Source organism: Sinohyriopsis cumingii, chromosome 3 (assembly GCF_028554795.1).
Source record: "Sinohyriopsis cumingii isolate HCF-2022 chromosome 3, ASM2855479v2, whole genome shotgun sequence".
NCBI classification, from domain to species: Eukaryota; Metazoa; Mollusca; class Bivalvia; order Unionida; family Unionidae; genus Sinohyriopsis; species Sinohyriopsis cumingii.
In genome coordinates, this window is record NC_142963.1 from 69,160,624 (window position 1) to 69,180,612 (window position 19,989).

General features: G+C 34.7%; 1 protein-coding gene across 1 annotated transcript in view; it reads right to left on the reverse strand.

Annotated features, from left to right (window-relative positions):
- LOC149803047 (serine/threonine-protein kinase SMG1-like) overlaps window positions 1-19,989 on the reverse strand; it is a 257,744-nt gene that overhangs the window by 192,040 nt on the left and 45,715 nt on the right. The window contains exons 16-24 of the mRNA XM_089952603.1: window positions 19,543-19,652; window positions 16,722-16,818; window positions 13,416-13,520; window positions 9,060-9,242; window positions 6,753-6,858; window positions 6,067-6,253; window positions 3,146-3,273; window positions 1,585-1,749; window positions 403-557 (exon numbers count right to left, since the gene is read on the reverse strand). Of these exons, the coding sequence (XP_089808729.1) occupies window positions 403-557; window positions 1,585-1,749; window positions 3,146-3,273; window positions 6,067-6,253; window positions 6,753-6,858; window positions 9,060-9,242; window positions 13,416-13,520; window positions 16,722-16,818; window positions 19,543-19,652 (1,236 nt within the window). The remainder of the gene's footprint in view (window positions 1-402; window positions 558-1,584; window positions 1,750-3,145; window positions 3,274-6,066; window positions 6,254-6,752; window positions 6,859-9,059; window positions 9,243-13,415; window positions 13,521-16,721; window positions 16,819-19,542; window positions 19,653-19,989) is intronic.

The window sequence follows — 19,989 nt, forward strand, 5'->3', positions numbered from 1 at the left end:
GCCCCGAGTGGCTGAGTGGTCTAAAGTGCTCTCCGTTACGGATCACTGCTATCTCACCTCTGTCTGCGCCGGTTCGAGTCTCGGATTCAGCCAATGTGGGTATGTGAGAAAGCTTGCCAGTAGCTTCTCGTGGGTCGGTGGTTCTTTCCACGGGTTCCCTCGGTTCTTCCTCCACCATTAATACTGGCTGCCATGTATAGCCTATCATGTGCTGAAAAATGGCGTTAAACCCCACAACAACAACAACAACTAGTAGAAGTAATACCCTACGACAAACAAGACACCAATCTGTTTACATATGATGACATTGCAGTATATGAATTGACAAACTGTTCGAGAAGTCCATGAATCGATGTAATAATGAGATACATTATACACACTTGATTTTGTGGGTAGCTTTACCTTCCAGAAGCTTTTTCAACAGCAGTTTTAATCCAGGTCATCTTGCGACCTATGACATCTTTACACCAAGTGTAGACTCCTTGAATGCTCTCTGGCTCCTGAAGGGCACAAAGACCCTGTACCATGTACAGTGCTACTTGATCAAACTCTGGACCCTAGAAGGTATTAAAAAATTTGTTGATAAAATACTCAAATGCAACTCAGTACAAGGCAGTCCCTTGTAAAAGGCAATCATGGTAATGGATTCCTTTTGATTAACTGACAGTAATATTATGCATAAAATATGTCAATATAAGGCTATCTTATCTGAATGACTTTTATGTTTCTCATGAAGGCAATTATAGTGAGTGAGTCCTGTATAATAACATAGCTATTTAGATCTTTCAGGATCTAGCAATCAGGTGAATCCATTTTGTTGTTTATAATTCTGCTACATTGTAGATTGGATGTAAGTGCGGGCATAAGAATGGTGTCAGATGAGCTTATCCCACATTTTAAAAAATGGGTACACAACTCTACTAACCAGAATGTCTAAGGGGTTGAAAGAGAGGGTAATGCTTTTTAATGAAGATTTTAATGAGCTACCCATGTTATCACATGTGAAGGATAAAATTTTGCAAGTGTTGTAGGTGATGATGATGAATTAATCCACTGATTTTCTTTTGGTTGTAGTTCCAGTTTTTGCTTGTAGTCTTAGTTTTAAAGGCACATTTATCACATTATTGATTATATCATGCAGAGAAAATGACAGCTAAGTGATTTCCCAAAAGGGTAAACTGAGGCAGCCAAGCCAGGCTGGTCTGGTCAATTATCAAACCTGTCACCCTCATATTACAAGTCTGATATCCTATGAACCAAGCTACTATGGCTCCTAGTTGCAAGTATACATGCATCTGCAAATATGAAACTGCAAATGCATTACAAATCATTTAATTGGCTAGGATGCATGTAATATTTTTACCTTGTGAAAATTTTGTTTTTAAAAATTTGCCTTGGTTCAGAAGAGTACAGGTGACTTAGCATAAAACACCTGTGTGCTTAACATATAACACACACTTCCAGTCATTGGTTTTGGGGTTTTTTCTTTCTTTCTGGGCAGCGCTAGTGAGCTACCTGGATTTTGTGCAGATGGAGCATAACTGGATAACTTGGCTACATACTGGAGAATATGTGATAAATTACCTGCGTTTTATTACCCTCCTTCATTTCTCGAAGCATTTCTGCAGCCTGTCTGACAGCCATACTGGGTAAACCGTTGTGCAGAGCTACTGCTATAAGGTTAAGCCTGATTCGGGATAACCATTCCAAACAGGTGCCTTTATTTGTGCGGAAGAATGTCCTCACCATCTACAAAAAAATAACATGGTGTAAAATATCTAAAATTATATTGAATTATTCTCTTTATCTTGTAATGAAGACTGGATAACTATTTTGGCAAAAGGGAAAACTCTAAGGTATGAATTTGGGTATACGCTGATTTTATTCAAGAAGAATAATATCATGCATGTATGCGTTTCAATGACAGAACATTTACAAAACAATATGTGCTGTGCAGATTCACTCTTATTATTATAACATTATTATAGCTTTGGAAAACGTGGCAAATATCAAAACAAGTATGAAATTCTTAATCCCACTGAACAGATGATAACTTTGCTGTTATGTATAAGAGCTTCTTCATTTTCTACAAATATTTATTTACAATAACTAGAAACATGCTTGTGAAACATGCAAGCACCCAGTGCAGAATTAAGGAAATTTAAACAAATCTGGAATACTGTTATAACTGCATCAAAATCATGAATACCAAATTTAAATGGTGTGGTTCTTGCTTAATCATGCCAACAAGATTTAAAACACCAAACAAACAAAAAATGTAGTAAAAGGTGTACCAATCTTTAAAATTGTCTTGTGGCCATCTGCATCTAACAACAAATATGCCAATCTAATTTATTTCAAGTGGTTATTGCCAGCAAGATTCAAATAACTTAAAAAATATATGTTACAAACTGTCAAAAATTGTTATAATGTCCCAAAAATATAACAGAATCATCTACATATGAATAAAAAAGGTCTATAAAATGTCATTATACATACAAGATTTTTGTCAAAAATGTAAATACAAAAAGATCTTTCAAATATGTGCTTAAAATTTTAAAACCTGCTGTAACATTCTGAAAAACCAAAAATTCCATCTACATATGACAGGAATTATGACTATAAAATTTTGTTTGTTTAACTGAGATGATTCCTTCCTAATCAAGCCAATAATGGCTTTTGTCCAAAAAGTTCAAAATGAGTCACAATTGAACTACTGCCTAAAATCTACTATCTACATAGCCATACATATAAACTATAAACATTCAGTTTGTATATGATGAGTGTTTTTGTGCAATACTGATAATATTAGGAAAGACAGCGTTCCAGACATAAGGAGACACAGCAGTCCAGACATAAGGACTGAAGGTAGTCCAGACACAAGGACTCAGAGGAACAATACACAAACACAAAAAATGTCATGCAGTCAAATAAACAATACATGTACTTGTTCAATAATAAGGCAATTTCCTCATTTCACAACAATATACTGCAAATGTTCATTAATTTACACAAATTGTGTCTAAACTGAAATCAATATGTGCTTGAAAATAGGGAATTAGTTACATTGCTGTCTCATTTATTGTGATCATTGGATTTTAAATTGTGAACTTGAATATAACATAGATTCTGACATAATGCTTACCTTTGGGGCAGCAGGGATAACAACTGCACAACCCTCATATGCATTATACAGCAGCTTTTCCAAATTCTCCATAAACTGCAGCAGAACTCGTACCCTCAGGTGTGTGGTGAACTCATCTCCTTTGTCACCTGTTCACATAAAGGAAAAGATAGGAAAACCAGAGCTATTGATAGATGGGTGTATCACAAAGGACCTTGATATACAATTTGCTTGGCAGGGCCTTAAACAGAGGAACCTGGGTCAGAAAACAAAGTTATAAGAGCATTCAAAGTCCATAACTCCTCCAAACAAAGAATATTATGCACTTATACACCTATCAAATTTGGTCAAAAACTGTTCAGCAGTTTGAGAATTATTTTCAATGCTTTTGTATTTTTAGCAATGGTGACCATAATGGTGGCAGATCAGCAGCACATAATAAATTTGAAAGAGCTACATATCTTCTTCTCAAATCTGGTCAAATTCTGTTGGGTGGTTCTTGAGAAAAGTTTGTTTAAAGGTTTTTCATTAATGGCACCCATATTTATGGTAGGCTGGATTTGGTTTAGTTTGGTGCTTTATGGCACAGCAATAGAAGAAGGTTATTTAGTTATCAAAATTGGATCAGAAATACAGTCTAAAGATTAATAACAAGCTCAGCATATCCATGCAAGATCACATCATTAATATGCACGGATCCTGGACATTACTGAACTCATGCAAGATCTTGATCATGTAAGGCTATACTTGAAGTCTTATCCAAATCAAATAAAAAATATAGCTACTAGAGTCTCAACAAGTTCAACCAATAAATATCTGCAGATCCTGCACACTGCTGTAACTGTCCAAGATTTTGTTTATCAAAATCAGGTCAAAAATGTCACCTCCAGAGTGATTATAAGAGCTGCAAATCATCTTAAGCCAATATTCCAAATTTGAACAAAACTGGACTGAAATAATGGTTTTAAGAATGGTAACAAGCTCAGTTAATCAGGATTATATCATTTGTATTGTGTGGCTCTTACTCATTATCAATGAGTCCATCTAAGACCTTGCTGATGTATGCCAAACATTCATTGACACTGGAACAGGAAAATGGACTCAGAATGGAAAACAGCAACTGCTGATGAACAGATGGTGCATGATGGACAACACATAAAGATGCCAGGCCATACCATAACTCATTTGGCATTAAGGACAGGTGAGCTACAAATAGCTAGAATACTCTACTGAACCTCAATGCAACGTGGACATTTCAGATGATTAATTAAGTGCAGTACATCCAGTAATCTCTCCTACCTCTGAAAAGTATCAAGCAGAATTTACTGATGGAGGATCAGACAGACAAAGAGAGAGATGTCTGTATAAATGACATCTGACTTTTCAGGACTAGCATGTGTGTGTGTGTGTGACTTGGGATTTTTAACATTTTGGCAGTTTATAGTGATGTCAAGCACTGGGACATCATGCTGCAGACATGTAGCATGATGTCCCACCCAATCACATTATCCTGACTCCAAGCCTACCAGTCCAAACACTAAACTCTTAATGCTGAGTGCCTAGCAAGGCAGTTGTTAGTACCATTTTTATAAGTCTTTGACCAGGGTTCAAACCAACAACCTCCCGCATCTGAGGCAGACACTCTAACCACTAGGCCACTAGGGTGGTCCAGGACCAGCATATAACAAAGTCTCGGCAAAGCACTACTTCTGACTTGCGAACACATAAAGCCATCTGGTGTATGCTATATAACTCAAATTTCTTTCTTTTAAATCTTAATATTCTTCATACCATTGACACCCACCTTAATGTCTCTCATCTCCAGAAAAAGATTAAATGAATCCATCATAAATGCTGGTGTGGAACAGAGATATGCCAACTAAGGTACAGAATCTGGGGGGATGAACATGGTTTTGCCAGCAAATGTTTTAATACCAGTGGTGGCACTTCCTGATCCCACATCAATGCATATGATGGATTATTTTTTTAACATTTTTCACCAGCAAATATATTATACCCAGACAGATGTTTATCAGCAGTTTGCCACTCTTGTCTGTAATTTTTGCCACCTGTCTAAAATTAGTTACCCTAACATTAACAGCTGCTCTATCATCAATGGTTCTGAAGTGCTTCACAAAGTATCAACTGTGTATGGCTATTTTAAGTGTTGCTGATCCTCTACTCAGCTACTGGTATAACCATTATCCTCCTTCTGTAACAACTATAATTTATTGATCAAAATTAAACTTTGTGGTGTACATCTTCATCTCTAGAAAGATATTCTCTTCAGTTTGATCAGAATAATCAAAGATCCCACTGCTTTAGTCTTTTTCAAATGATGGCCATTATCACAATCCCAAAGAAGCTTTAACATTATATAAACTGCATTCTCTCAAATAGTCAAAGATTTTCTCTGGTGGCACATCACCATAAAGTTTCGTAATTGAATTGATTGCACAGACACAAAACTTGTGTCCCACAGGGTGGATGTCATTACACTTGACAAGAACGTGTTCCACTGGCAAAGTAAAAACTCTGGCGTAGGTTCACCCTTCTGGAGCTATTCACGAGTCAGATATGTATGTGCTATAAATGGATGGTGAAATCGTTGCAGTAAATGTTTCTGTACTAGGAAAAAGTATTTGCAAAAAAAGTAGTTCACCATCATTGGAAAGAGAATACAATGTTTAGTTTACAACAAAGAATTAGTTGCATAAAATGATTACTGTCTATAGGTAAAATGCAAGAAACATTGCAGACGTTCATAATGTCATAAGGATAATGATGTTATCTACAGTGTCATTGAGTGCATGTTGGTTTACATGTATTATACATACCTTTCTCACATATGCAAACTGTCAGAGATATAAGAATGAGAGAAAATAATGTCTCACTGTCTCCCATTAAAAAAATGTGGAGTCTCTGAGATAAAATTATCTCACCTTTTTGTGTCATTTCCTCTTCCATGAGATGAGATTTTATCTCTGAGGCAAACAATTTGATTACAGCCTCAATGGAGGTAAAAGTCTCTTGAGGTTTTCCAAGTGGTGTTCTTAGCTTGGATAAAACACAGAACTGTGCAGCTTCCCAAGTAGCCCAAAACCACTGCAGTGTACTATTACCACAGAGCTGTGAAAATAAGAAAAGCGCAAAGTCAGCATGGAATTCTAACTGCAAAATGTATTATCCAAGAATAAAAACCACAAGTCAAGTTTATGAAATTGACTGCTTTAACATGAATGAAAGTACTGACTCATACATTAAATCACAAAGTCACAGGAAGCAAAAGAAAAATGTCCAAAGTCTCCAAATGTACTCATATACAATGTGAACAACCCATTTTATCAGACTTCTATGCACATCAACAAAAAATGTCTTACATTATGTAACCATTTAAACAGAATCTTACAAATGTGCTCAATCCATGAAGCAAATGCAATTTATTCAACTCTCTGAATAATTTTTTCTGGGTCTGGATCACAAAAATCTAAAGACAAAAATTATATAAAAATCATTTAATGTATTCTTTACTTAAATTTCCATATGTAAACTGCCATTTATCCAAACCAATGTCAATCCTTCAATTAACACTGAAAATTAATGTGACAGGTTAAGACAAAAATCTTACATGCTCTTCCAACTGTGGGTAATCATTCTGCCTCCAGTCCTGTTTATCAGAACTTCTTTGTGAAGAGAAAAACATTGCCTCCAACCAGTTTTGGGAACCATAACGCCTGAAAGTGAATGAAGATAAAAATACATAAAAGTGATGATTAAAAACTATGGCATGAAAAAACTACACAAAAACACTTAACACTGTATTGTTTTTATATGATAATACTAACCTTAAAACTTCAACCATACTTTTTTTAAACTAGTATCAAACATATTTCCAGAAATTAGCTCACATAAATTATAAAATGACAAACTTAAGACCCGCATTCCTTAATTTGCCATTATATCTAGCAGTAAAACTTCAATGGCAGCTTTCATTGTTTAAAGCAACATAAATTACTCTATAACTAGGAGTGAAATATTGTACATGGTATGCATTATCAACAACTTATAATTTACAGCACTGTTAAAAAATAAACATGAATATAAATGATAGAATCAGTGAATGATTGCTTATTTTCTACCATACCATAAAAGAAAATGAGTTCCTTGAAGGGACAAAAGTTCTAATAGATGAAAATAAATTCCAGAGATCCTGACTAAATCCAATTTCATCTCTTCTTTTATTCTATTAAACTGATGAATATTGAAACTATCTCCGATATTATTTTGAAACTCTGACATACCAAATATGGTGTGTGTGACTTGGATTTTTAACGTAGCTTTAACAATTTTTTAGTCATATTGCTACAATGTCTGCAGTATGGCAGTTAATAGTGATGCCATTTTTTAGTCTTTGGTATGACTTAGCTGGGGTTCAAACCCTTGACCTCCTGCATCCAAGGCCAAATAAAGTAATACAATATTTCTCAAACATTTGTTTTAACAAGTTCACATAATACCTTGATATGCAGTACAAAATGTTTTGTCATGGCCTTTGACCCTGAATCCAAAAACATTTTTAGAAGAACATCATACTTGTCTTAAACATGTCACAATACACCCATATGCTATGTTTTCATAAATATATCATTAATATTTTTGGAGAGAAAATAACCCCAAATTACTGAAGTGTGATCAATGCATTCTTCAGTTATACTCACAAACATGATTTAAGAAAACTCTACTTGTGCTGACATGTTCACTCGCCAGATCATTGATCATAAAATCAATATCAGAGTGCTATGATAAAAAGGTCGGTGAAGTAAAAAAAAATATAACCAATGAATTTTTTCTTGACAACAAGGTCAAATAGGTCTGGTTTTCAAAACTCCTCCACAAAAGTATATTTTGGAAGCCAGATCAGCACCATTTTCATTTCACACAAACATCATAAGAAGTCTTGAATTGAAAACCTCATGCCAATATGACTGTCTGCTGTAGTGGGAAGTGTCATGATTTTCATATACTGGATGGCAACTTGTGGGGTAACTGTAAAGTTTGATGTCTATCCTATCAGTATGTTAGGATGAGTAGAAATAACTTGTGCTAACATATGCTGGTCAAAAGTCATTGTACATAAACTCTTCTAAAAGGTATAACATTGGACTAGAAAACAAACTCTACTGGCTGTAAAGAATTTATAGGAATTCAAGATAAGACCATTTTTTTCCTTTTAACTGCTGAATATTAAAACCATCTTTGATATTCTTCAGTGATAACAAGATTGTCAAATTAGCTTCTGGTGGAAATCCCATATTGATATGACTTTTGATTTGCCAGTCATGATAAGAAAATATTCATGATGGATGCCATGATGTCAAAAATCGACTGACACCATTTCTATTTTGTACCAACTAGACATCATATGAAGTCTTTTGGTTGAAAGTACAATGTCGATATGACCAGTCATCTAGGAGAAGTAGTGACAAGATTTTAAAGATGGTCATTGTGGCAGTCAGATCAGAAGTCGGATAAGCACCATTTTCATTAATGATCAATTTTATATCATAAGAAGTCTTTCACTAAAACTAAATTTTACTAGACCATAGGATAAATGAGTCTGTAAATGTAAAGTTTCATTTCAATCCCCCAGGTAGTTTCAAAGGAGTAGCGATAACAAACTTGCACAACAAACCATCCATGAAAAGTACAGCTAAAACAAAACAAAACAACTACTATAACTGGATTTTCTTTTCCAATGAGTTTCAAAATTAAAATCTTGCTGAAGTTAAAGAACTCTTAGTCTTTCCTTTACAGATCCAGTTTGAAGATACTGAAGTTTCTTAAACTTTGGATTTTACAATCTGAATCCTTTTTATGGCCTCTGAAAATTATATATATATATATATTCAAGGTTAAATGAAATAACCAAAATTACCTTGGTAAAACACTTTGCAGAATGAAAGCTATCACTTGTCTGAAGTTGTGGGAGTGGAAAGTGCCCAGTGGGACTCGGCTCATGTGACTTTTCCTTGCTAGCCATGTGGCTTTAGATCCCTTAGCACTGTCAAGGGCACAATTCTCCTGTTCTTCGTCAAAAAGGTATGGACTGGTACTCTGACTGTAAAAAGAGTAATGTTCAACATTGTGTGTGTTTTATTAATGGGTTTTCACACAACTAGACCCAACAATGACATAAAATGAAAAAGAAAAGGAATATTGAGCAACTCTATAACATGAATATACCCCTGCCCTATGAGCATTCTACAATGATGTTGATGAATCTACAGATAAAAGAATGTACAGATCTTCTGAAAATAGTGCAAGTCCAATGAGTTGTCAACATGCTTATTTTCTGATGATGACTAATATATACTGAGCTTCACTTCCCCTGAGACCTCAGGATGTAGAACAGGCCTGATGTACCTTCTCATATGTTGTAAGAGGCAACTAATGGTAATGGAAGTTGCAGTGATTAGCATGAACTCCTGACCAAAAAGATGTGGGTTCAAATCCTGCCATTTGATCGGCCTAGGATGGCTATCCTGGCATGTCCTAGGGCGTATCACTTAAATCCAATGCCAGGACATTAAATACTCTTCTTGTGTTGCTTTGCCATACTCAACCCACCAAAGAAATCCAATAAAAACCGCGCGAGAAGATGCATTCACAAAATTCTATCATACACCACACCCAGCTGCAAGTAAAAAAAGGCAATAAATCTTATAAAAATCATTAGTGCACTAAGATTTGCCAATATGTTTATATTTCGATGGCAATAATTTGTTCAGATTTTCACAGCAATCCATAATAAACTGCAAGACAAACGGTGGAACTAATCATACTAATGAGTTTGCATCATACGTTGTATTATACTTAAAATAATAAAGGGAATTAACCCATACAAAACTTGTGAAGCAAAGTGATTTGTCAATATGTGTATTGTATTTACCAAGCTGCATGGCAATCCATATGAAACTGTGCGACTAGTTGCAATAACAAGATTGTATTGTACGCAGCACAAAGGCAGTAACTCGAAGAAAAAAATTAAAAGAGCAAAGTGATTAGATAATATGCCCATATTCAGGTCATGAAAATAATGCTGACCAAATGTCACAGCAACCAATCATAAGCTGAAGGACAAGCTTAGACATCAAGAATGTGTCATATACTGCATTAAGCTACAAGACAAAAACAGACATGAAATTGGTCTTCCATAAAAAAAAAAGCTGAAACAATTTTTAGGGGGATTTTGGGATAGTCACCCAAAGGGGTCTCAAAGAGCAGCACTACCAATCCAGGGGTCCATGGGGTTGAAGGCCTCCTGCCTACATTTTACACTCATAAAAAAATCTGTTCCTGGTGCAACTTATGATCAGAAAATAAACCAAATTAATCATTTCAAAAACTAATAAACTTACCAAAAATGTTCAACTTTACTTCAATAATTTCACAATATTTATAGTCACATGAATTTGTTCTCCAATACTATTATTGATGCTGAAGCTATTTCATTGCATGTCAGTGTTCACATCATAATTAAGTCACAATAATTTGTCAATTTTTGCAGTAAATATATTATACTTCTCTCTTTTCATAACAAATCTGTAAAATAAACACCCAAGCACATCAACTATATATAAATAATCCAATATATTCACTTGACTTTTTCTCCAATGGACACAACCTGTTGATATGCTAGTCGAGCTCTTTTTGCGGCTTTGGCAAAGATTTCTTTAGCCTTCCTTTTTGTCATCACTGACTCTTTTGGCTCAATGTGCATTCATTTCTTTTCCTTCTCAATGACAGCCTTCCTCCTTTCAAGCTGGTGCTTGTATTGGCAACATGCAGTGCATATATTCTGACAGAGGGCTACATCTGTTCTCTCATGCAAGAAATCTTTCTTCTTACAGTAATTAACTGCACTTTTTCCAGATGCCTTCTGAACTTTGATTTTTCCGTGTGCAGCTTCTTTTGTAGGTGCTGTTCCAAACTTCCGACCGCAATTACTATAATTCAGATCTTTATTGCAGAGGTCACAAAATGCCAGTACTCTAGCATTCATTTTTCTTATAAACTGACCAACTAAATTTCCGTCAACATCTTGCTTCAGCCATTCCCATTTCCAGACGTTTTTTTAAACTTTTATCTATACTTTTCATGTCATGCTCTCTGTCAACAACTTGGGATGCAATGTTTTGCAAGCATGCTTCTTCTTTCCATTTCCATCAGTTTGCATTACATAAAGATTCACTGGATGAATTTAAACCTTTGACCAATCAGAATACTCTTTACAAAAGTCAGGTGCTAACTAATATATGGAATGGATAATTTACAAGGGTCGTTGTGGAATGGGAGTGGACAGATCATTTTTTAAACAGCAGATCAGAGATGATATAAAAAAACGGACTATATCAAGAAAAATTTGGTTCAAGAGAAAAGCAGAATTCTGCATTAAAATGGAGAAAAATCATGTCTGCAAAAAGGACAATAACTCTATAAAAATACAGAAAAAGAAATGCAGGGGCAAATGATTCATGATAAATGCATCTTCAGGTCAGGTTCATAAAATTTATGTTTTATGGCAATCCATTCGAAACTATGGTGCTAGATGTGATAACAAGATTGTGTCATACACTGAATTAACCTACCAAACAAACAAACATAAATTGCAGGAGTACACTGATTTGCCTATACGTGCATCTTTAAATCATGCCCATACTTCTTCCAATATCCATGGCATCTACCAAAAATATGGGTACTATCTGCTCAAATTGAAATTGTATCATACACTGCCAAAAGACAAAAATTGGCAACAACTCTCAAAACTTGCCAAAGCAAAGCAATTTGTCAATTATTGCATCTTCTGATTATGACCATAATATTTACAAAGTTTTACGGCAATCCACAATATATTACTGGATCAGCTGCAGTATTGGGTGCTGGATGGACAGAGAAATGGAAGGACTGACAGACACAAGTATTACTATATACCTACACTTTTAAGGCAGAAATATTGAAAAGGTTGTAACTCGATCCAAAATGAGTGAGACTAAACCCATAAAAGGCATATGTAGGTCTACGAACCAATGTTTACATCAAACCACATCTGAATATGTTGTATGATTCTTGAGCTATACTGATCACAAGCAACATCCCATATAAAGATATGAAGTTAGCTGACAAAGGCTATAACTATGTCAAAGATGGACTAAACCCACAGAAGGCACATGTGAGCCAATTAGGCAATGTTTATGCTAAATTGTATTAAACTATGTTGAATGGTTCTTGAACAATATTGGCTACAAGCAACGTCCTGTACAAAAATACTAAGCTAATAGTCTTAATACAAGAGCCATAACTCTATCCAAAATGGCATTTACATAACATGCATAAAAGGCACATCAGGTCTATACGATAATATTCAAACCAAATAGCATCAGAATATATAAATTGGTAAGTGAGTTATGCTGGTTACAAGTTACAAGTATATGCTGCAGTGGAGATTTAAACCACTACAAAAAGTGTACTAACATTAAAATTGTTTGTGAAAAGATAAAACATCTAAAAGACACATCTATAACTACCAAATGACATCCAATTCATTGTTGTGGTTACAAAGCTATGGTAGTTGCAAAAAGAATGAACAGGCGGAGTGAAGATAAATGGACAGACAGACAAGGTTATTACTACAGAACTCCCAAATCGCCATATAAAACCATAATAGTAAGAATGCAAGAACAACATTATCTATACAGGAGGCGATATCTATTTGAAATACAAATCACATACCTTTGAACCATTCTGAATATAAAAGCAAAACCCTATTAAAGAAGCATCTAGTACTTCCTAATGTCCAATGTTTGTACTACTGTTAATTTCTGACAGATATGTATACACAGACCTGATTAACTTACTTTCAGTATAAAACCAAATTCAGTCTTGCAATGGATAAAGAAAATTAAAACTGTTTTTGACAGTTAATTTATACCATATATTATAAATTTACTGGAACTTTTATTGCTAACTTCCTATTACTGACTGCTAATGATCAAAAATCTCAAGTTAACATTTACTAAGTGCATGCAAATTCATCTTTCAAAATGAATGTAGTCATCAGCAGCCAATTTCTACACGTCCTCAATTTTAAATCTGAAGATGCTGATCTGATCAAATTTAACTTCAATAATGGATTTTTCACTTAAGTTTAAATCAAGTTGCAGAATACTGTAGTGAAGTCCAGCAGACAGGTAAACTGAGAAACAGGCAATGAGAAAAATGTCCTGACACAAACCTTGTTACAAGAATGTTGATGGGCAGCAGCTTCAGCAGTGCAAAGTAAGCTTCACGCACGGTTTTGTTGTTTTCTGGCAGCTTGAACATACACAGCTTCATGCAACTGAAACAGTCAATAGGAAGATTCAAATTGTAATTTTCTGATTCACAGTTCTTCAATACAAAGTTAAATAACAAAGGAATATGTATATTTCTGAGTATCCAAATCACCTATGAAAATCTGTAATCGCCATCACAAAAATATGTACCGTATTTTCCAGCCTATAAGTCAATGCAGTGTACAAGTCAAATTCACTAATTTTGTAAATTTTCCATCTTTCGTCCATATATAAGTCGATTCGGAGTATAAGACAAGGCCAGGTCAATAACTTGGCTTCGTATTTTACACTAGTAACTTCCAGTTTCATGAATATTAATGGCATCACTGTATGATATTCCATATTACTGGCAATCTTGAAATTGCATCACCAATGCTAACAATGCTTGTGACTTTACTCCTGTACAAGGCACCGATATATTCCGTTATCAATTGATACAGCACAGTCCATGCTTGTTTTAATTATGATATCCATTGCAACAAGAGCCACATGGAAGTGCATGCTATGTACATGTTAATTAAAGGTCTAAAGCTTTAACCTGATTATTCCATCTGAAACCAGTCTTGAGTGCAAGATTCAACAGATGAGATAAACTCAGTGAGGCTAACAATAAGGAAATGAGGCTATCCATAGGGAAATCAGAAATGTGAAGAAAATTAAGAGACAGAAAACAGAAAAGTTACAGAAGAAAAATAAATAAAAATACTTTTTATTATACTTTAACATATCTGTGAAATGCAGTATAAAATTTACACAAATGAACAGTTTTATAATACATATTATATAACATGTCAATTATAATTGAAAGCACATAGATGTTGTAATTCATTTTATTACCTGTAGTAGAAGTGTTTCATATTCTAATTAAGAAAATAATGATTAAGAGTTCACTTAATTATCTCAAATATCTGAAAATCCCTTGAAGTCTTCATCTTCTGTATCGGAATGAAAAATGGTGGCTACCTCAGGGCTCAGATCATTGGAAATGTTCTCATTATCGTCAGTCTCCATCTCATCATCCTCATTTGGCTTCTCTAACCTGCTGACAATTTCATCTTTAGCAAAGCCATTCACAATAGATGATTCAGGAACTCTATCCCATGCATCCTTAACCCAATGTGCAACCTGGGAATCTGTAGCACACCGCATACGTCCTGTGTTTGTGAAGATGTACTCACCTGCCATCATCCAATGTCCTCACAACTTCCAAAGATCAGCTTTGAAACAGCAATTAAAAGAAATGTCTAATGGTTGTAATAACTTTGTCATACCACCTGGGATGATGCCTAACAATGTCTTCTTGGTTTCAATCTTCACCTCTGTTTCAGCACTGATGTGTGCACGCATATAATCCGTAATGAGGAGAGACTTCTTAGTGAGGAAAAATGCAAAAAAGATCAATAATACCATATTGCCATTTTGTTTTTACAAAAATTAATAATTAGTTATTGGTGAGAAAATACACTGATTGATGCATAAGCTCTCTTATTGTCATTGCAATATCTACTGGTGTTTATTAACAAATGGACAAAGGACTTCAGAGAACATACCTTTAAATATTATCATTAAGTGGTTCTCATTATAAAGTCTGTCACAGTAACACAACTGTACGTGCATTTTAAAATGAATTCGGAAGCCCTTTGATGTTTTCTTATATAGCAAAAATTACATCTCACTACATGCTAAAGTGAAGACCACAGACCCTTGGTCAACTAGTCTTATTGTTTCATTATAGTCATACAAAAAAACTGTCATTTTCTATTATAAATTTGAAAGTCACGGACTATGTTAAATCGAATCGTATATATACATATACTATCTTTTAAGTGTTTGTTCTGTTTTGACTTGGATATAATTAACATTTTATTTGCAAATATATATGGGATTCCTAAAAATTCCAGTAATTGGTAAGGGTTTGCATCTCTAAAATTCTTTTGGCAGATAAAACAAACCATGGTCGAGAAAACTATTACACACTTAAGAGTATTTTAGAATTATATACCAGACCAACATTTATGTGTACCAGCAGGATTGATTGACACAATGTTAATTCAACAGTCATGTGTCAAAATTAAGTAAGTGGGAGTTTCAATACTTTGCAATGATTAGCATGTATACCAAGCATTTCATTAGTAACTGTGCTTCAAGCAATAGTTGTGGTATTTATCTGAGACATGCTTTCACAAGGATTTAAATTTTTTCGTCACCAGATTCATCTGAATGAAGAGGTGATTTGAATAACTTTCATGTACTAGTATCCTAGTATCATTACTTTTACTTTCATTTTCAATAGTACTAATGTCTGAATACATATACTTGTATCCCTTGACCCGTACTTATGTCAAAACATATTCATTTATGGCAGTCAGTGGAAATTATATCTACCACATGCTGTATAGATACATGTGCACTGAAACAATATAAAAAGCAGTACAATTCATTCAGTTCTTTTAACCTTGACTTACCAAATAGCTTTGTTGATCTCTATGAATGAAACACAGTAAGAAAATTGGAGTGAGAGGCATTTTTTTTATCATATGTGACTAATTTTTCATTGGGTAGTTGAATTCATTGTTTGGGGCAACAACAAAATCCATGAAAATTGGTACCCCATCAAAATTATTGATACTAATGTATTCTATGTTCCTTTATTTTCATGGGCATAAATTTTATGGATTTGCAAAAATTGAGATGTGCACTAGTACTTTAAATTTTTAGTTCAGAACCTACCATTTCAAAAGGAATCACTGTTTGCTGGGTCTACTTTTGTGGTTTGGAGAAATCATACAATCCGTAACAGATAATGTCCAAAATTTACATATGGCTTTCACATTACCAGAGGGTCTGAAGGTGAGTAGGAGTGAGAAAATTTTTAAAAATCATTGCTTATTGAATCATCATTTCACAAATGAAAGCCACCATTTGCAGGATTTAGGACTTAAGACCACAGACTTCAAAACTTTTCAAATGACCATGCCTTTGCCTAAGGGTCAGTTGGAATGTAGATGTGTGCGGATATGAAAGAGCAGAGCTTCCAAATTCTACACCTCACAGGTTTTGGGAATCATAACAAAGATTAAAACAATGCTGTCACAACTGCCCTGGAATTAGTTACACCTATGTCTCACCTATACTAAAAAAGACAAAAACTGGCACCCCACAAAAAATAGTGAATTCACAATGTTGTTTTGTATCTGAAACCTTACTTTCTATAAAGTTGGGGAGGAAAGCTGATTGGGTTCTTGTAGATATTCTGCAGCGACTGGTTGACACACAGGGTGACAGTGGGATCCTGGTCATAACCTGGAGATGAAAGAAGAGACCAACAGAATATTTTGCAACCACAAGATCATAAATTTAAAACAAAATACACCAGCAGCTTGAAGACCAATCTTTTCAAAATGTTTCTCATTGGAAGGATTCTGAAAGACTTTATTTCTACAATAAATTAAAAATTCACTTTCTCATCATCTCCTTTAACATGTCATCTGTCTCCTTTCCTTTTATATCTAAAACATGTCTGCGGAATACTGAAAACACTCAACTCTAAAAACAATTTTCAGGATATGAAAACATTAGTATCCTAATTTGGTAAACCTACCTCTACTGTGTCATTATATTTGAAATGATTTTTTTCATACTGTCAAAAACTTCCAATTTTCTGATGGTCCTCAAGTCTCAAACATAATCAACACAACCATGATTTTATAAATATGCAAACTACTTATAAATGTGCATTTTTCAGTATATTGGCCTACAGTATAACACCAGAAGCAGCACAATTGTTGATTTGTCCAAAGATATTTACCCAATCACATTAACATCAGGAAATACTTTCTGTTACCTCCAGAATCCAGCCCTCCCCAAAAGACAAAAAAAAATCCCCACCTCTCTATGTAAAACATATATGTAGGGGAGTAACTCTTACAGATTACCTTCCTATCAAGCCCACTAGGTGGCCACCCTTACTCTAAATATTATTAGTTTAAACTTGTGTGATGTCATTTGGTTCTGAATCAAAGGGTTTGAGGAAATAACATGAAAAGGAAAGTATTTTCAAAGAAACAAAATTACTACAATATTTCCTTTTTTGTCTAATACATTATCTGATCATGCTAACATCAGGAGAAGTGGATGAAATGCTTCAGCATCAAACATCTACCAATGTCATCATGCTCTACTGAAAGAATGAATTTTTCCAAATGTGAAATGAGAGCAACTGAAGATTGTGTGTTTATGTATGATGGTCATTACTGCAGAATTCCACACCAAGCTACTGCCTTTTATTCAAAAGTTTCGTGGGCAAATCCAGCAAAAGTTCCAAGGTCATGCCCAAAACTAAAGTTGTGCTGTCTGTGCAGCTACCAATGGAACAATACTGAGTTCTTCTTCTTTGTAAGGCCTTATCTCTCGTAAATAAAATCTAGAGAAAGTAGACTGGGCATGCCAGTCGAATGACTCCTATACGTATCAGATTGAGAGGTTACATCTGAAAGCCAGGATCATCAACATCACTCATATTTCTGGAGTTGAAATTTTCAGGAGCAATACCTGATCCAGTGCAAGTTCAGAGTATGCTAAGCCCCTTTAGCCAAGTGGCTAGCATTTGCATGCTTACATCAGGTTTTCCAGCACTCAACAGTAAAAAGAACCTGTGGACATTTTCCCTGTATTTCAGATAGACTAAGACAGTGTGGACTGTGTCTTGTAGTCTTGCTTCTCTCAGCAGATAAATCAAGGAGTTATACATAACTTGTTTACTGCCTATCAACAGTAACCTGTTGTTTTCCAGTGAAACCAGGTTTTGTCATATCAATTAATCACTGGAACAGAATACCATGTAAGCTGATGCAAGTGATATAAAAAAGCTAGTCTTGTGTGATAACTGCTTCAGCGAGGTGGAGGAAAAAGACTTAAAGGAACCGAGCTATGTCAATCTCGAAGAGAGGTTGAATTACAGGACTAAGATGGGAGAGTGAGGTCTGGATACATAAAAATTGGCCAACAAGTCAGTCAAGTCCTTGTTATGACTAATGTCATCTCTTCTATGACATCTGAACATGTCAGATGTTATGGAACAGTACCTTTCATTGTAATAGGAGCTAGCTTCTTATCTTTTAAGAGAACAAGAAAGAAATTAGACAAATGGGAAACGGAAGCCATGAGTAATGTGGTGTCATAAACTCATCACCAACTGGTGAAAATGCACCACTTCCAATCATATAAATTCAAAATGTAGGTTTATCTAGTTGTACTGATTCTCTCCATGATCAAAGGGCAGATCTCCTTTTTCAGAAAAACAAAATTAATTATCTTCCAATAAAAGAAAATATTTCAGCTCAAAAAAAATATATGCCCACTCATGAAAATTTAACTGCCAGTACCTTAAAGTCTTTGAAAAATTGCTATCTTTATGTTAATTGTTGCACAAGTTGCAATCTAATAGCTGTAACTAAAGTGGGATGATTAGGTATACACTAGAGCTGATACTGTGAAAGACACTGTGCTAACACTAGAGAGACTATTGATAGTGTTGCTACTGAAGCCTACAACGTTACAACTTTTTGTACTACCAAAATTAAATGATGGATGGTAAAAATGAGATAAATTTTCCTGGATTCTTCTGAGGCACTGTTGACAGTTGCAAATTTGAACTGATAACATCCAAGATACTGGTGACCACCTACTGGACATGAGGGGAGGTCATCAGTATGATTTACATACCCTCTGCCTATACCATATATAGCTGGAAAGGTGTTTTTATTATCTTTCTGGGATGACTAAATTCTGACACAGCAGAGAGTAATTCCAAATGGTCTTGTGATCGGGTAATGGGATGGGAAAAAGAAAAGATTGTAAAATTTTCAAATATAGTGTATTTATTCATCATCCTGAGCATCATAATTCTTAGATTACAGTGAAATCTACTATAGATCTTTGAGACGAGAACACTAAAGCATAGTTCACAGTTATGAAATAGTACTCTATTCATGCAAAAATAACCAAAATGGTTCATATAAGACTTACCTGTTTGGTGCAAAGATTTAATTAACGTCATAAACTCTTTTGTTGTAAAAACATTTGGATTGGTCTGCAGATACTGGACTATTTCAGACACCCATTTGAGACATAAGCACCTGCAACATAAAATGCAAATTTCATCACATAATATTCACATGTATTGGCATAATAATGTCTTATAAAAACTGCTCTACATGGTGACATAACATATGGCATCACATAAAAACTGCTCTACATAATGTGACATAACGTGTGGCATCACATAAAAACTGTTCATCATAATGTAACATAACACGGCATCATAAAAACTACTCTTCATCATGTGACATAACACATGGCATCATATAAATACTACTCTTCATAATGTGACATAACATGTGGCATCACAAAAACTGCTCATCATATTGTGAAATAACATGGCATCACATAACACTTCTCTTCCCCACAAAATTG